This window comes from Aquarana catesbeiana, linkage group LG02 (assembly GCF_042186555.1).
Source record: "Aquarana catesbeiana isolate 2022-GZ linkage group LG02, ASM4218655v1, whole genome shotgun sequence".
Lineage (NCBI taxonomy): Eukaryota > Metazoa > Chordata > Amphibia > Anura > Ranidae > Aquarana > Aquarana catesbeiana.
The window spans coordinates 521239700-521256291 of record NC_133325.1 but is presented as its reverse complement, the minus strand read 5'-3'; the positions used below and the strand labels follow the sequence as shown (position 1 = coordinate 521256291).

The 16592-nt window shown below is 41.6% G+C and overlaps 1 protein-coding gene across 2 annotated transcripts in view; it reads left to right on the top strand.

The window, feature by feature from the left end:
* Window positions 1-2804, top strand: part of TMCC2 (transmembrane and coiled-coil domain family 2) — a 221586-nt gene extending 218782 nt beyond the window's left edge. For both annotated transcript variants that reach the window (XM_073615816.1, XM_073615815.1), the window contains one exon: window positions 1000-2804. In XM_073615816.1, the coding sequence (XP_073471917.1) occupies window positions 1000-1311 (312 nt within the window). In that variant the 3' untranslated portion in view covers window positions 1312-2804. The remainder of the gene's footprint in view (window positions 1-999) is intronic.
* Window positions 2805-16592: the final 13788 nt, after the last annotated feature.

The window sequence follows — 16592 nt, the reverse complement described above, 5'->3', positions numbered from 1 at the left end:
TTTAGTCATCTAAAATGTAATAGGTGTATTTAAATAGTAATGCATTATTTAAGCATTTCTCTACAATTTCCAAACTCATTATATACTGCTGGAGTGAAAAATCTAATATGTTATTATTTATGGTATTGAGGTATAAACATGCACTACAGACCAGTGTTAATTTTGACGTCAAATTTCAAATTAGTTTTAGTCTTAGTCTTTTGACTAAAATGCCATTTTAGTTTTAGTCCCATTTTAGTCGTTTGACTAAAATGCCATTTTAGTTTTAGTCGTATTTTTGTCATCTCAATTGTTTTAATTTTAGTCGACTAAAATGGTATTAAGTTAATTAACTAAAATGTTTTAGTCAGTTTTAGTCGACGAAATTACTTTACATTGTAGCAAAGTGTCATTTCTTCAGTGCTGTCGCATGAAAAGATATAATAAAATACTTACAATAATGTGAGGTGTGTACTCACTTTTGTGAGATACTGTAATGCCGCGTACACACGGTCGGACTTTTCGTCTACAAAAGTCCGACAGCCTGTCCGACAGACTTCCGGCGGACTTGCAGCAGACTTTCTAACGAACGGACTTGCCTACACACGACCACACAAAAGTCCGACGGATTCGTACGTGATGACGTACACCGGACTAAAATAAGGAAGTTCATAGCCAGTAGCCAATAGCTGCCCTAGCATGGGTTTTTGTCCGTCGGACTAGCACACAGACGAGTGGATTTCGGGTCCGTCGTAGTTACGACGTAAAGATTTGAAGCATGTTTCAAATCTAAAGTCCGTCAGATTTGAGGCTGAAAAAGTCTGCTGAAAGTCCGGAGAAGCCCACACACGAACAGATTACCAGCCAGCTTTAGTCCGTCGGCGTCAGTTGGACTTTTGTAGACGAAAAGTCCGACCGTGTGTACGCGGCATAAGTGTCCATGGTGACCATTACAAACTAATGCTAAGCAACCTATCTTATTATTGCTATTTATAATATATTTCACTTTTTGTTTTTTAGGAAGCTGTGGAGTCTTGTCTCACCCGTATCACTAAACTAGAGTTGCAGCAACAACAGCAACAAGTTGTACAGTTAGAAGGGGTGGAAAATGCCAATGCTCGTGCTCTACTAGGCAAGTTCATCAATGTGCTGTTAGCTCTCATGGCTGTCCTTCTAGTTTTTGTATCCACGGCTGCAAGTTTCATCACACCATTGATGAAAACACGCCTACGCCTTTTGTCATCTCTACTCTTCCTCCTCTCCCTGCTCACTCTCTGGAGGCACTGGGACTGCATTACTTATGGTCTAGAACATGTTCTCTTGCCTAGCTGATCCCTCATCCTTGATATTTGTAACTCACACCAATGTTCCCTCTCACTGCTTCTGAAAAGAAGAATCAGCTTATTGGAAAATGCTGGCCAATTACTTATTTACATATATAATTGAATGAAACTGTATATCAATATGTTAACATACCTATGTAGAGCTTTTTATTTAAATTGGCAGCTATGTGGCACAACAATGTGAAATGTGAAGGCTATTTATAGGTTCCTCTATTGTAGATCTTCAAATAACAATGGAAGTATGTAAAGGAACACTTTGTTTACAAAATATGTAAAGCAGATTGAATGCTTTTATGGAATGCCTGTGGAATGTGGCACATTTGGTAAAAGGTCCCTGCATTATTTTATATTATGATTTGCAAAGCTTTGATTGGGTGAAACAGTAATCGGTAATGCAATCACGGTTGAATTCTTTGAATTCTGAGTTTGAGAAGTAATAATAAGATGTGCAATGAATGGATTGTGAGTTTCTGCAATACCTCTCATGAAACTCACCTTTTATTTTAAATACTTATAAGGACATGTCTGTACACTAATGTGACTCCCACAACCTCAATCGAAAGCAGTGAATGCTTATGGACTTATAGGTGGGGTTAGTGGGAGCATAACAGTGGTCATAGCATCTCTGACATTTATGTAATTTAACCAGGCATCAAGTATTTATTTTTTCCTAACCTACCTTCTTTAATGACTTTGCAAGAGGGTGACTGCTGTATCAATGCTGCATAGCCAGCATTACAAACATCCAAAAATGTAAAACTTTATACATAGCAAAAGAGCATTTGTTTAAATGTTTTAATTTACTTTAATGAAAATGCAATAACTATAACAGACTTTCAATTTTTAATGTTGGTTAGTGCTTTACTGCACTGGATTATTGGAAATGCATCAGTGGTTCTCTTTTATATCCAGCAGATTGGCCTGATATCATAACATACAGTATTTAGAATGCAGTTTAAAATTGCATTGTATTCAATTTATCTGTTTCTGTTGAGACAGGCTTGCCTGTTGTACACATGAGGAGTGCATATTTATTTATTTATTTATTTATTTATTTGTCTGTTTAATCATTAAAAACGAATTTCAGATTAATGTGCATTTGTGGCATATTCACATGCATCTACAGGTTTAATATTTGGGAGAGCCAAATAAACACAAGACAACAGACACTCAACACCACCTGTGTTAACTAACTTTATTTCACTGTTTTAGATTATATTTTTACATTTTAAACAGATGTATGTATACATAATTAGAGGGTGGAAGGTCTTCCTTTAAAATATATGTGTACATATCACAAGTTTGTCTTTGTTACGTGGAAGACTTTTTATCATTGTATTTCAATAATGTTAGGGAGGGCCATTTAACAGCCTTTACCTTGTTCTTCACTTGTTTCATGTAACAGAAAGTGTCACAAGGCAAGGTCTATGTGTTATATTCTTTTGCTTCTCAAAGAAAATAAAATGTACACACTTAAAAATATCAGAGAAAATTTAGATATATTATTTATTATGACGTGACTGCAAAAACATTTATTGATCAAATAATAGGGTAATTTTTCAAAATGTTAAATGTATTTTTTTCTTATATGTGTTATAATTGCTGAAAAATGAATTTGTTTATAATGATGCTGAAGGATATCTTTTTCCTAATATTATTGCATAATATATCTGAATCAGAAAGATTAAAGAAGAAGAAATATCACAAGTATAATATGCTTGTTAAAGCTTAAAGTGGTTCCAAAGGTTGAAGGTTTGTATGCGTAAAGGTAAAAAAACCTTCATTGTGCAGTTCCCCCCTCATACTCACCTAAGCCTAATCCAGCGATGTGCAGGAGAGCATAAGCTCTCCCAGGTCTCTCCCTCCTCACTGGCTAAGACACAGCAGTGGGAGACATTGCACAGAGCAAGCAAGTATGACATGTTTGTTTAAAAAAAAAAAAAAACTAAACGTTTACAAATGCTTTAACTCCAGTGGAACTTTACGCATAACAACTTGATAAAAAATTATGTTCTTTAGCAAGAAACATTCCACATTTATAATTATGCTACCAAAATTAGCATTTGATGTAAATTGCCTCCAGCATGGTTCCTGTTTCTTCTTGCCTGAGGCTGCCATTTTGCTGAAGGCCAGTGTCCCTGAAGCGCAGTAAATCTTTAGGCTGTCAGCAGATTGGCCTCTACAAATTCAGCACAGTGCCTAAAAATAGAGAGCAACTGAGCATGTGCAGAGCGGGGTGAGGCAGTGTATTACTGCATTTTAAACAGTATAGCCACTTTTTTATAATGCTTTACATAGCTACAGTATATCTGCAAACGGGGCCTAACGTTCCACTTTAAATAGTTTGTTTGATCCAGGGTGGCCCATACAGTATACATCGCTGTGTTCCAGCAGTTGTATGGAGACTTCCTACCTACTGTCAGAACACAGTAAAGTCAGACTGAGGCCATTTACAGGAAGCCTTGTATTTTATCAATGTATACAAATACATCTAGATAAAGGAAGACCCGTAGACGTGGTGTATCTGGATTTTGCAAAAGCATTTGACACAGTTCCCCATAAACGTTTACTGTACAAAATAAGGTCCATTGGCATGGACCATAGGGTGAGTACATGGATTGAAAACTGACTACAAGGGCGAGTTCAGAGGGTGTAATAAATGGGGAGTACTTGGAATGGTCAGGGCTGGGTAGAGAAAACCTGGAAAAAAAACTGAAAAATTTGGGAAAAAAAACTTTTTTTTCCCGTTTTTTTCCTGAAGGCTTTTTTATTTTTTTCCAAAAAAATTGGAAAAATTGAAAAAAGAAAAAAATTGTGGAATATTTTATTTTAACATGATGAATAAAATATTTTAAGACAGAGTGTTCAAATATTTTCCAAATCATTTATAAAAAAAATGTATGATATCAGATTATTCTAATTTCTGTGCACACAAGCAAGTCCTGTGAGGACAAGCAAGTCCTAGGTAACAAACTGAACCCTCCAATGCAATCCCCTTTTATTGTTCAGTGAGAAAACTTTTGACAAACCTAGAAAAACTTTGTCAAATACTCCCCCTTGCTGTGAGTGACAGCCTAAGACACAGGCATTATTTTTTAATTCCCTCCCCCACTCCTTTTTTCAGCAGCTCTGCAAGGATTGGCTGTTCCAAATCTCAGCATGATTTGGCATGCTGAAGTCATGTGGTTGCTTTCCTTTCTTTTCATAGCAGAAGTTCAGCAGAAGTTCAGTGTTAGAAATAAACAGGAGAACATGCATATTGACAAGGGGTGTGTAGATGTGGGCGGGGAGCCTACTGACATCATGACTCCACCCACCGAGCTCCAGACACAGACCCACCCACAGAATCTGCAGTTTTTCAAGTCTAATAACAGACAGAGGGGAGACATTTGACAGGTAAAGATACATGCAGGAGGCATGTATATCCTTATAGATAACCCCTATGGCAGTAGTTTAGAAAGGATGACATTGGGTTTACATCCACTTTAAGTTTTTAGAAGTTCCTAATTGTGATGACGGACAAAAAAAGAGTAGCTGCAGAAGCAGAGACGGATACTGACAATTTCAGCTCAGAAAATGATTTTGATTAAATGTCCATTGAAACACTTCTCCCATCTTCAATTCTTTTTATGAGAATGGAGTTTTTATTTTTATTTAATACTGTGGAGAGGAAATATGAAAAATTGTTACTTTTGGTTTTGAAAATTGTTTTGTGGAGGCTTTTTGGCTGTTTCACATAAACTAGTAAGCAGTTCAGGAGATTGTTGCTCCCTTTGTTACAAATAAATATTATAAAAAAGTAAATTCTGTTTGTGATAATTGTTTGGCTTCGCTATATTTTTAATATGCTAGTTGTGATAATTTTATGCCAAGTCAATTGTCCATAGTCATATTTTATGTTCCTAAAGTAACAGAATGACTTTTAATCTTAAAAAGACAGAAAAGTGCTAATGTAGCATTTTTTTCAATTTTTCCAAAAATTTCAGTTTTTTCCCCCCAAAAAAATGGGAAAAAAAACAGGTTTTTTTCCGAGCTTCAAGATTTCAGGAAATTTTACATCTCTAGGGATGGGTAGTGGGGTCCCCCAGGGTTCTGTGCTGGGACCAATCCTGTTCATAAACGACGTGGAGGATGGGATAAACAGTTCAATCTCTGTATTTGCGGACAATACTAAGCTAAGCAGGGCAATAACTTCTCCGCAGGATGTGGAAACCTTGCAAAAAGATCTGAACAAATTAATGGGGTGGGCAACTACATGGCAAATGAGGTTCAATGTAGAAAAATTTAAAATAATGCATTTGGGTGGCAAAAATATGAATGCAATCTATACACTAGGGGGAGAACCTCTGGGGGAATCTTGGATGGAGAAGGACCTGGGGGTCCCAGTAGATGATAGGCTCAGCACTGGCATGCAATGCCAAGCTGCTGCTAACAAAGCAAACGGAATATTGGCATGTATTAAAAAGGGGATTAATTCCAGAGATAAAACGATAATTCTCCCGCTCTACAAGACTCTGGTCCGGCCGCACCTAGAGTATGCTGTCCAGTTCTGGGCACCAGTCCTCAGGAAGGATGTACTGGAAATGGAGCGAGTACAAAGAAGGGCAACAAAGATAATAAAGGAAAGGAAATAATGAGGAAAGGTTGTAAGCACTGAACTTATTCTCTCTGGAGAAGAGACGCTTGAGAGAGGATATGATTTCAATTTACAAATACCGTACTGGTGACCCCACAATAGGGATAAAACTTTTTTGTGGAAGGGAGTTTAACAAGACTCGTGGCCACTCATTAAAATTAGAAGAAAAGAGGTTTAACCTTAAACTACGTAGAGGGTTCTTGACTGTAAGAGCGGCAAGGATGTGGAATTCCCTTCCACAGGTGGTGGTCTCAGCAGGGGGCTTCGATAGTTTCAAGAAACTATTAGATAAGCACCTGAATGACCACAACATACAGGAATATACAAGGTAATACTGACATATAATCACACACATAGGTTGGACTTGATGGACTTGTGTCTAACTATGTAACAAAGCTCTCCGAATGGCTGAGGTGAGGATCATGATGTTATCCACTGGCATCTCCACCTCAGCCATTCAGAGCAAACTTTCTCACTGATAAAAAATACAAGGCTTTCTTTAAAGGACTAAGCAGCACCCAGGCTGACTCAATTTTGTTCCAGAAAGAAGATTGGAAGTTCCTGTTCCCTACCAGAACACAGCGGCTGTATACTGATTAGGAAGGACTAGAAAAACTTTAAACACTCACTGCTCACAAGATTGCCAATCCCTTCAAAAACAAGATTGATGGAAGTCATGGGGACATCTCCACTGCACAGACATCTAACCAACTTAACATACCCTGTACAAATCTGCTCTCAACACTCTCCTCTTTTGACCTTGCTTTTACTGAAGAGGTCTCTAAAGTTTTCTCAGAAGCCAGCCTTATCACCTGTCTCCTGGATCCTGTTCCCTCACATCTACTACGGCCCCCCCTTCTTCTATCTTATGCTCTCTCACTCACATCTTCAATCTCTCCCTATCTACTGGCACCTTCCCCTCTAAAACATGCCCTGATCACCCCCATACTTAAAAAGCACTCACTGGACCCCACCAGCCTAAACAACTAAAGACCCATCTCCTTGCTCCCGTTTGCGTCAAAACTTTTAGAACGATTAGTCTACAAGCGTCTTAGAGCCTACCTCACGACAACAACCTTCTTGCCCCCTTACAGTCTGTATTTCGCTTACTACACTCCATTGAATCTGCCTTACTGAAACTCACTAATGACCTACTAACTGCTAAAACCAATGGCCACTACTCCATACTCATACTACTCGACCTCTCTGCAGCCTTTGATCATCCCACCCTCGTCAAAAAACTCCACTCTCTTAGTCTTCAAGACTCTGTTCTCCTCCTACCTATCACAGCACTCCTTCAGTGTGACCTATAACTCTGTTTCCTTCTCTCCACTTCCTCTTTCTGTAGGGGTACCTCAAGGTTCTGTCCTCAGGCCCCTTCTCTTCTCCACTTAGACCTCCTCTCTTGGTCAGTTAATAAACTCCCGTGGCTTCCAGTACCACCTCTATGCTGACGACACACCCAAATCTATCGCTCTACTCTTCACCTCACTCCTTCAGTCTCCTCTCGCATTACTAACTTACTAACTGACATATCAACATGGATGTCACACCACTTTCTCAAACTCAATCTTTCTAAAACTGAGCTCATAATTTTTCCTCCAGCCCAAGCCCCAACCTTCTGACTTTTCCATCAAGATCAATAATACAACCATCAGTCCCTCCCCTCATGCCAGAGTGCTAGGTGTTATCCTGGACTCTGACCTGTCTTTTCAGCCCCAAATCCAATCACTGTTCAAATCTTGCAGACTTCACCTCCGAAACATCTCCAAAATATGCCCCTTTCTAACCGTTGACACTGCTAAGCAACTTATTCACTCCCTTGTTATCTCTCACCTTGACTATTGTAACTCCCTCCTCATTGGCCTACCTATCCGCAAAGTCTATCATGAATGCCTCTGCCAGAATCATCCAACTTAACAACTGTTTAGTGTCCGCCACTCCTCTCTGCCAATCCCTCCACTGGCTTCCCAATGCCCAATGAATAAAATTCAAAGCACTAACATTAAGAAAATTTAAAACACTAACAATAACATACAAAGCCATTTACAATTCTGCCTCGAGCTACATCACCAATCTCATCTCCAAATATCACCCAAACCGTCCTCTCCGCTCCTCTCAAGACCTTCTGCTCTTTAGCTCCGTTATCTCCTCCTCCCATGCTCGTCTCCAGGACTTCTCCAGAGCCTCTCCCATCCTCTGGAACTCACTACTCCAATCTGTCTGATTATCTCCTACTCTGTCCACTTTTAGGCTATCCCTGAAAACTCAGCTCTTCAGGGAGGCCTATCCTGCTTTCAGCTAGAAACCAAATCTTCTACTTCCCTCATCAGTTCATCCCTCACAGTCACTACCTTTTGTTTCACCAGCCCCTCCCTTTTAGATTGTAAGCTTGCAGAAGTAGGGCCCTTCTAACTCTCTTGTATTGAACTGTATTTTTGGTGTATTGTCTCCCTTTATATTGTAAAGCGCTGCGCAAACTGTTGGTGCTATATAAATCCTGTATAATATTAGTAAACTGCAATGACCAATCTAACTAAGACAGAAGGTCAATACTATCTTGTCTGAAAAAAGTGTCAGAGCTACACCATGAGGCGGCTCTAAGACTTGCGCATAGATGGCATTAATTACCCAGGCCTTAGAGGTTGGATAAAAGGTTTAATGGAGTGTGCTGAATTCCTAACTGGACACATTTGGTCTTGCAAGCTTGTAGGTTATTGTAATCGTAGACTAGACCAATCTTGCGAGTGAAGTCTTAACCTGTTGGAACCCCCAAAATAGAGTATAGACAGGACTGACAATTACACATTGTAGTAGATTCTATGTACTGCAAGATACAACTACTCCTGTCTCTTGAAGCAACATCATGCTAGTGTTGCAGCAAAGAGATGGCAAAAAGCCTCCTGAGAATGAAAAGAAAAATAAGGAAGAAAACTGACCAATCAGAATCCATCCAAGCCTGATGGAACCAGCAACAACAAGCCACGTAAAGGGATGACAGGACCTACAACCTGATGAGGCCTCCCCCTGGAGTAGGGCCAAGCTCCCAGTAGGAATTGAAATAAAAAAAACAGAGGGAATAAAGCTGGACTTGACAAAGAGGACTGGGAAAGCCCTAAGCCTTTGCACCCTTGACCACTTAGGATCGAGAGACGAAAACCTTGTCTACTAGTCTTGGCTGGTTGGTTCTTATCAGGGTAGCCCTGACATAGTGAAAAAAAACTCCTGAGTCCATAGGAGAACTCTGAGATATGATCACACAAGTCATCACAACTGATTGAATAGGGCACAGGGAACAATTACACCCACCTCCCTTTCTCCCTCAGAAGTGGAGGCAGGGCATGGACTGTAGACTCTGGCTGGTGAGATGAACCCTCTTATACATACACCTTACGGGATATAGCATATCTGCAAAATAATTACATAATGACATGCACCATTCTACACCAACTAGATACATTCATATCGATGCTGTTATACTCAATTTTTGAATGGCCATGAATCCAATCTGCACAATTTCAGGCTGTTTAAGTATATTAGGCATAGCTTACTTTAGAGTATGCTACAAATGCAGTTACTCTTTAGACATTAGTGACCTGAAACTTCTTTGCTATGGATTTCATTAAGAGTCCCTGGGAAAGTATGTTAACAAAGATGAAAGTCTTATTGCAGGAGATGTTTGCTTTCAAGCCCCATTGAAAATTTAATAAAATTCAGAAAGTTGCGCTGTAAAAATGGTGAGAGTGGCAACAAACAAGTGCCTTAAAAGCCTCATAAAGAAATATGAGGATAAGTGATAATCACTGAGCAAATACTTCAATAATAATCAGTGTATCAATGTACCACAATAAAATTTATGAAACACAGATATTACTTTCTATGTCCGTGAAAAAAGTAAAGAAGGTTTCATAAATTTTATTGTGGTACATTGATACGCTGATTATTAGATTGTATGGTTTACTACTTTTTAGTCGCAGCTTACGTAGGTTTAATTTGTGTTAGCGCAGTATTTATTTTATACTTTTCCACACCCATTGAAAATTTTGCTGCAATGTAGAGCTATCTTTTGGTGACAGAAAAGATAGTTTGGGCATTAAGTAGTTTCTGTTATAAGAGGTATACAGTATCTCACAAAAGTGAATACACCCCTCACATTTTTGTAAATATTTCATTATATCTTTTCATGTGACAACACTGAAGAAATTACACTACAATGTAAAGTAGTGAGTGTATAGCTTGCATAAATTTGCTGTCCCCTCAAAATAACTCAACACACAGCCATTAATGTCTAAACCGCTGGCAACAAAAGCGAGTATACCCCTAAGTGAAAATGTCCAAATTAGGCCCAAAGTGTCAATATTTTGTGTGGCCACCATTATTTTCCAGCACTGCCTTAACTCTCTTGGGCATGGAGTTCACAGGTTGCCACTGGAGTCCTTTTCCACTCTTCCATGACGACATCACAGGGCTGTTGGTTGTTAGAGACCTTGCCCTCCTCCACCTTCCGTTTGAGGATGCCCCACAGATGCTCAATAGGGTTTAGGTGTGGAGACATGCTTGGCCAGTCCATCACCTTTACCCTCAGCTTCTTTAGCAAGGCAGTGGTCGTCTTGGAGGTGTGTTTGGTGTCGTTATTATGTTGGAATACTGCCCTGTGGCCCAGCCTCCGAAGGGAGGGGATCATGCTCTACTTCAATATGCCACAGTACATGTTGGCATTCATGGTTCCCTCAATGAACTGTAGCTACCCAGTGCCAGCAGCACTCATGCTGCCCCAGACCATGACACTCCCACCACCATGCTTGACTGTAGGCAAGACACACTTGTCCTTGTACTCCTCACTTGGTTGCCGCTACACACGCTTGATACCATCTGAACCAAACAAGTTTATCTTGGTCTCATCAGACCACAGCACATGGTTCCAGTAATTCATGTCCTTAGTCTGCTTGTCTTCAGCAAAGTGTTTGCAGGCTTTCTTGTGCATCATATTTAGAAGAGGCTTCTTTCTGGGACGAAAGCCATGCAGACCAATTTGATGCAGTGTGCGGCGTATGGTCTGAGCACTGACAGGTTGACCCCCACCCCTTCAACCTCTGCAGCAATGCTGGCAGCACTCATACGTCTATTCCCAAAGACAACCTCTGGATATGACGCTGAGCGTGTACATTCAACTTCTTTGGCCGACTATGGCAAGGCCTGTTCTGAGTGAAACCTATCCTGTTAAACCGCTGTATGGTCTTGGCCACCGTGCTGCAGCTCAGTTTCAGGGTCTTGGCAATCTTCTTATAGCCTATGTCATCTTTATGTAGAACAACAATTCTTTTTTTTCAGATCCCCAGAGAGTTCTTTGCCATGAGGTGCCATGTTGAACTTCCAGTGACCAGTATGAGAGAGTGAGGGCGATAACACTAACCTTGTAACACTAGCCTTGTAACACTAACAAGTCACATGTCACTTGATGATACATCAAAGGGACAGGGAATGCAATTCTTCTGTGTGATCTGGGAATAGAAAGGTAAGTGTAGGATAAACATTGGAACGTGCCCAGTTACCGCAGAGGAACTCACCACATAGCATTTTCAAAAACGTCCGGGCACCAATTCACATGGTGCAGAGAAGGGCAACCAAACTTTATAAGAGACATGGATGAGCTCAGCAAGAAAAAAATAGCTGAACTGAATTGATTCTCTCTGGAGAAGAGGAGACTAAGGGGGATATAATCAAAAAGTATTCATAGCCCTTGAAATTTTCCACATTGTCATGTTACAACCAAAAACGTAAATTTATTTTATTGGGATTTTATGTGATAGACCAACACAAACTGGCACCTAATTGTGAAGTGGAAGGAAAATAATAAATGTTTTACAAAAAAATATCTGAAAAGTATGGCCTCCCTTTTTTTTCAGCCCCCTTTACTCTGATACCCCTAACATTTAGTTGAACCATTTGCCACCTAATTAGTAAAGAGTCCACCTGTGTGTAAACCTGTGTGTAATTTAACCCTTTCACTGCCAGGTCCGTACGCCGTACGGACGTACAGAAGTGCCTGCAGGTGGCCAAGTCAGCAAGGCGTACGGACCTCCTTTCTCCCTCTCCTATAAGCTTATGGTCACTTCAATGACCATAAGCTGATATCCGAATTGTTCAGCAGACTCTGCTGAACAATTCTATAACCCTGATCAGATTACAACCAGCTGATCAGAGTTATTAACCGCTGATGTGACTGCCCCCACCCATGCCGCCGCTTCCCTGTCCCCTGCCTCTCCACCTCTGCCGCTAAATGTCACCTGAAACGACTCCCCCCACTCTCCCTATCCCCTTCACCCCACTTCAACCCCCCCAGCACTGAGTACCCCCCTCCACCCGATCCAACTCCCCCAAATTTAATCCCTCGTAGCCACCATCATAAGCCGGCATCCCTCCTCTGCCGCTCCCGCCGGCTTCAGGTGCTGCTGGGGGCTTGGGGGGATCCAGATGTGTCCCCCTCACTCAGCCCCCCATAACGGCCCCCACACCCCCAATCTATCCCTGCTCCAGCGGCAACCCTCCTTCCCCTCCCGCAGCCTGCAGCTTCTGCTTCGGTAATCTGACAGGCTGGGGATCGGGGGGGGAGTGGTGCGGGTGATGTTTGAGCTTGGGGGGCTTGGTAAAGATGTGTACCACCCCCTAAGTATGGCACCCTGGACGCATGCAGCGATCACTATGATCACTCCTTTATGCCTACTGACACTGACACCTGATAATAGTAACCGCAAGAGTTACTATGTATCAGACTGTCAGTTTATGAATGAATGGAATCTCAGTCTATACAGATTCCATGCATTCATTCAAGTAAAGTGATACAGTGAAAATGACTTTCTTTGGTCCCTTTCTCTGTCTCAAAAAAAGAGATATGGGGGTCTGTTTAGACCTCTGATATCTCACCAAAGACCCCCCACCCCCCCAAAAAATTGTGTTTTTTTTTTTTTTTACTTTTTTTTCTTAAGTCATTTTATAATTTTTTATTTTTTTGGGGGGGTGGGGGGTCTTTGGTGAGATATCACCCCTCCACCGTGACAGCCCTTCCTCCCCCCCACACTCACCCCTCCACGGTGACGCTCACCCCTCCATGGATAACTCAGCTTCTCTTCCTGGCCAACCCAACTCCATCCTGATTGACGAGGAGGATAAGCCGGAAGATGATAGCGAATATTAATTTGCTATTGTCACAAGTGGGTGGGTTCGGAGTGCAATGCTCTGCGCCCCGAGCCCAACCTTTTTCAAGCCATTTAAAGCCTCAGGATCTAATCATGTGGCTTGAAAAAAAAAACTCATACAGACATATGAGTCCGGTGCCCTGCAAGGGGCAGCGCCCCTGCACCCCTAATGGACTAGCCGCTCCTGGTAAGACTCCTTTCACATGGAGCGGACACAGCCCACTGTTCTCTATGGGACGGTCAGATGCAAATGGACCGACTGTCCATTTCCATCGGATGGCATCCGATCCAATCTGCTAGATGGCTAGGGAATGGAATCCCCATGCGTCTGTTTTTAGTAGACTAAATCAGATGCAGGCGGGGTATATGGACACATGTCCATTTACATCAGTCTCTTCCTAAAGAACAATGGGTGGTCGATTGGGCCCACCTGAAAAACGGACAGGCAGAACCGATCGGTGTGCTTGTGTGAAAGGGGCCTAAGGCCTTGTTCACACAGGGCATACACAGCGTACGTTTACAGGGATGCACAGGTGTTCCGTGTATCTCTGTGCAGGCTGTCCCATTGATGTCAATTGGGATGTAGCAACTGCACCAACAGAGCCGTTGCTCCCAATTTTACTCATGTAAGTCTGCATGCATGTCCCTGAGCTCACACTGTCTGCGTTCGGGGTCATGTACCAACACCCACATGAATGTCAGATTGGGAACAGCAGCTATACCTGTGCAGCCGTTGCATCCCAAATGACATAAATGGGACTGCCTGTACAGGGATGCATTCCTGTGCGGGTAAACACGGTCCCCCATGGGCGTATACTTTAGTATGCCACGTGAACAATTCTTTAGTACTAATTTAGCAGGAATTTTGTAAGTTACATTGTGTTTATGTGCAATATTAATGATTTTAGTATATTTTTAGTGAAAATAGCGATATTATGAACATTTGCGCAATTATTGCGGGGTCCAAAAAATCAGTAGCACTTTTGTTTATTCTACAGGTCATGTGCTTGTAGAAAATGTTTAGTTTCAGGGGTCTTTTCAAATTCTGAAAGCTGTAAGTGAAAATTGAAAACCTCCAGATATTTTGAGACATTTTTGGGTACTTTTGATTTTCACCATTTTGCAAAAATACGCATTTAAAAATTTACAATTATTTGTTATTTATTAATTCAATACAGGTTACGCTTTTATATTTAGTAGGGATTTAGCAGGAATTTTGTAAATGTTGCTGTATTTTTATCTGCTAATAATGGTTTTAATGTATTTTTTGCACATATATTGGTTTGATAAACATTTGCACAAATACTGCAGAGTCTAAAAAATCAGTAGCACCTTCTTTTTATTTTAGCGGTCATATGCTTTCGGAAAATATATGGTTTTGTGGGTCTTTCACAAATTCTGAAAGCTGTAAGGGAAAAATGAAAACCTTCAGATTTTTAGAGAAATTTGGATTTTTACACTTTTGCGTCTGTTCAGTTTTCACCGTTTTGCAAAAAGGCGCAATTTAAAAGTTACAAATATTTGTTATTTATTAACTCAATACAGGTTAAAGCGGGGGTTCACCCACACCGGCAAAAAAAAAAAATATTAAAAGCCAACAGCTACAAATACTGCAGCTGCTGACTTTTAATACATAGCCACTTACCTGTCCCAGGGTCCAGCGATGTCGGCAGGGGACGCCGAGAACCCGCTCGGTTCTCGGCAGCTGCCGCCGCCATCCTAGGTGAGGGAATCAGGAAGTGAAGCGTTGCGGCTTCACTTCCCGGTTCCCTACTGCGCATGCCGCGTCCCAAATGGTCCCCGCTCTCTCCTGGGAGCTGTGTGTTCCCAGGAGACAGCGCGGTGGGGACGGGAAGAGGCGTAGACTCCCATGGGAGTCTATGCCGGAAGTGGGTGCAAATACCTGTCTTAGACAGGTATCTACACCCCCCTCCCCCCTGAAAGGTGCCAAATGTGACACCGGAGGGGGGAGGGTTCCGAAAAGCGGAAGTTCCATTTTTGTGTGGAACTCCGCTTTAAGCTTTTATATTTAGTAGGAATTTTGTAAAATTTGCTGTGTTTTTATCTGCTAATAATGGTTTTAGTGTATTTTTTGCAAATATATTGGTTTGATAAACATTTGCGCAAATACTGCGGGGTCTAAAAAATCAGTAGCACTTTCTTTTTATTCTACTGATTATGTGCTTACAAATTCTGAAAGCTATAAGTGAAAAATAAAAAACGAAAGAAAAATTGCAAAAATGGTCTGGCCACCTGAGTGTACAAAATGGAGCACAGGGCCTGGCAGCGAAAGGGTTAATCTTAGTATAAGTACAACTGTTTTGTGAAGCCCTCAGAGGATTGTCAGAGAACTTTAGTGAACAAAAAGCATAATGAAGGCAAGGAACACACCAGACAAGTCAGGGATAAAGTTGTGGAGAAGTTTAAAGCAGGGTTAGGTTTAAAAAAATATCCCAAGCTTTGAGCATCTCACGGAGCACTGTTCAATCCATCATCCGAAAATGGAAAGAGTATGGCACAACTGCAACCCTACCAAGACATGGCCATCCACCTAAGCTGACAGGCCAAGCAAAGAGAGCAATAATCAGAGAAGCAGCTAAGAGGCCCATGGTAACTCTGGAGGAGCTGCAGAGATCCACAGCTCAGGTGGAAGAATCTTTCTACAGGACAACTATTAATCGTGCGCTCCACAAATCTGGCCTTTATGGAAGAATGGCAAGAAGAAAGCCTTTGTTGAAAGACAGCCATAAGAAGTTCTGTTTGCAGTCTGCGAGAAGCTATGTGGGGGACACATCAAATGTGGAAGAAAGTGCTCTGGTCAGATGAGACCAAAATTTAACTTTTTGGCCTAAAGCAAACCGCTATGTGTGGCGGAAAACTAACACTGCACATCACCTTGAACACACCATCCTCACAGTGAAACATGGTGGTGGCAGCATCATGTTGTGGGGATGCTTTTCTTCAGCAGGGACAGGGAAGCTGGTCAGAGTTGACGGGAAGATGGACGGAGTGAAATAGAGGGCAATCTTAGAAGAAAATCTGTTAGAGTCTGCAAAAGACTCGAGAATGGGGCGGAGGTTCACCTTCCAGCAGGACAACGACACTAAACATACAGCCAGAGCTACAATGGAATGATTTAGATCAAAGCATATTTATGTGTTATGCCGCGTACACACGAGCGGACTTTCTATCCTACTTGGTCCGGCACACTTTCCGACGGACTTTGTCCGCCAGGTGCGCCGGACTTTAAAACGAACGGACTTGCCCACACACGCCGGGATTTTCCGGCGGGCTAAGTCCGCCCGTCTTTCCGACGGACTTTCGCCGGAGTTCCGGCGGACTTTCAGAATGAACGGACTTGCCCACACACGGACAAGTCCGTTCATTTTGAACGTGACTCAGGTGCGACGGGACTAGAAAAGGATGTCAATCTTGCCG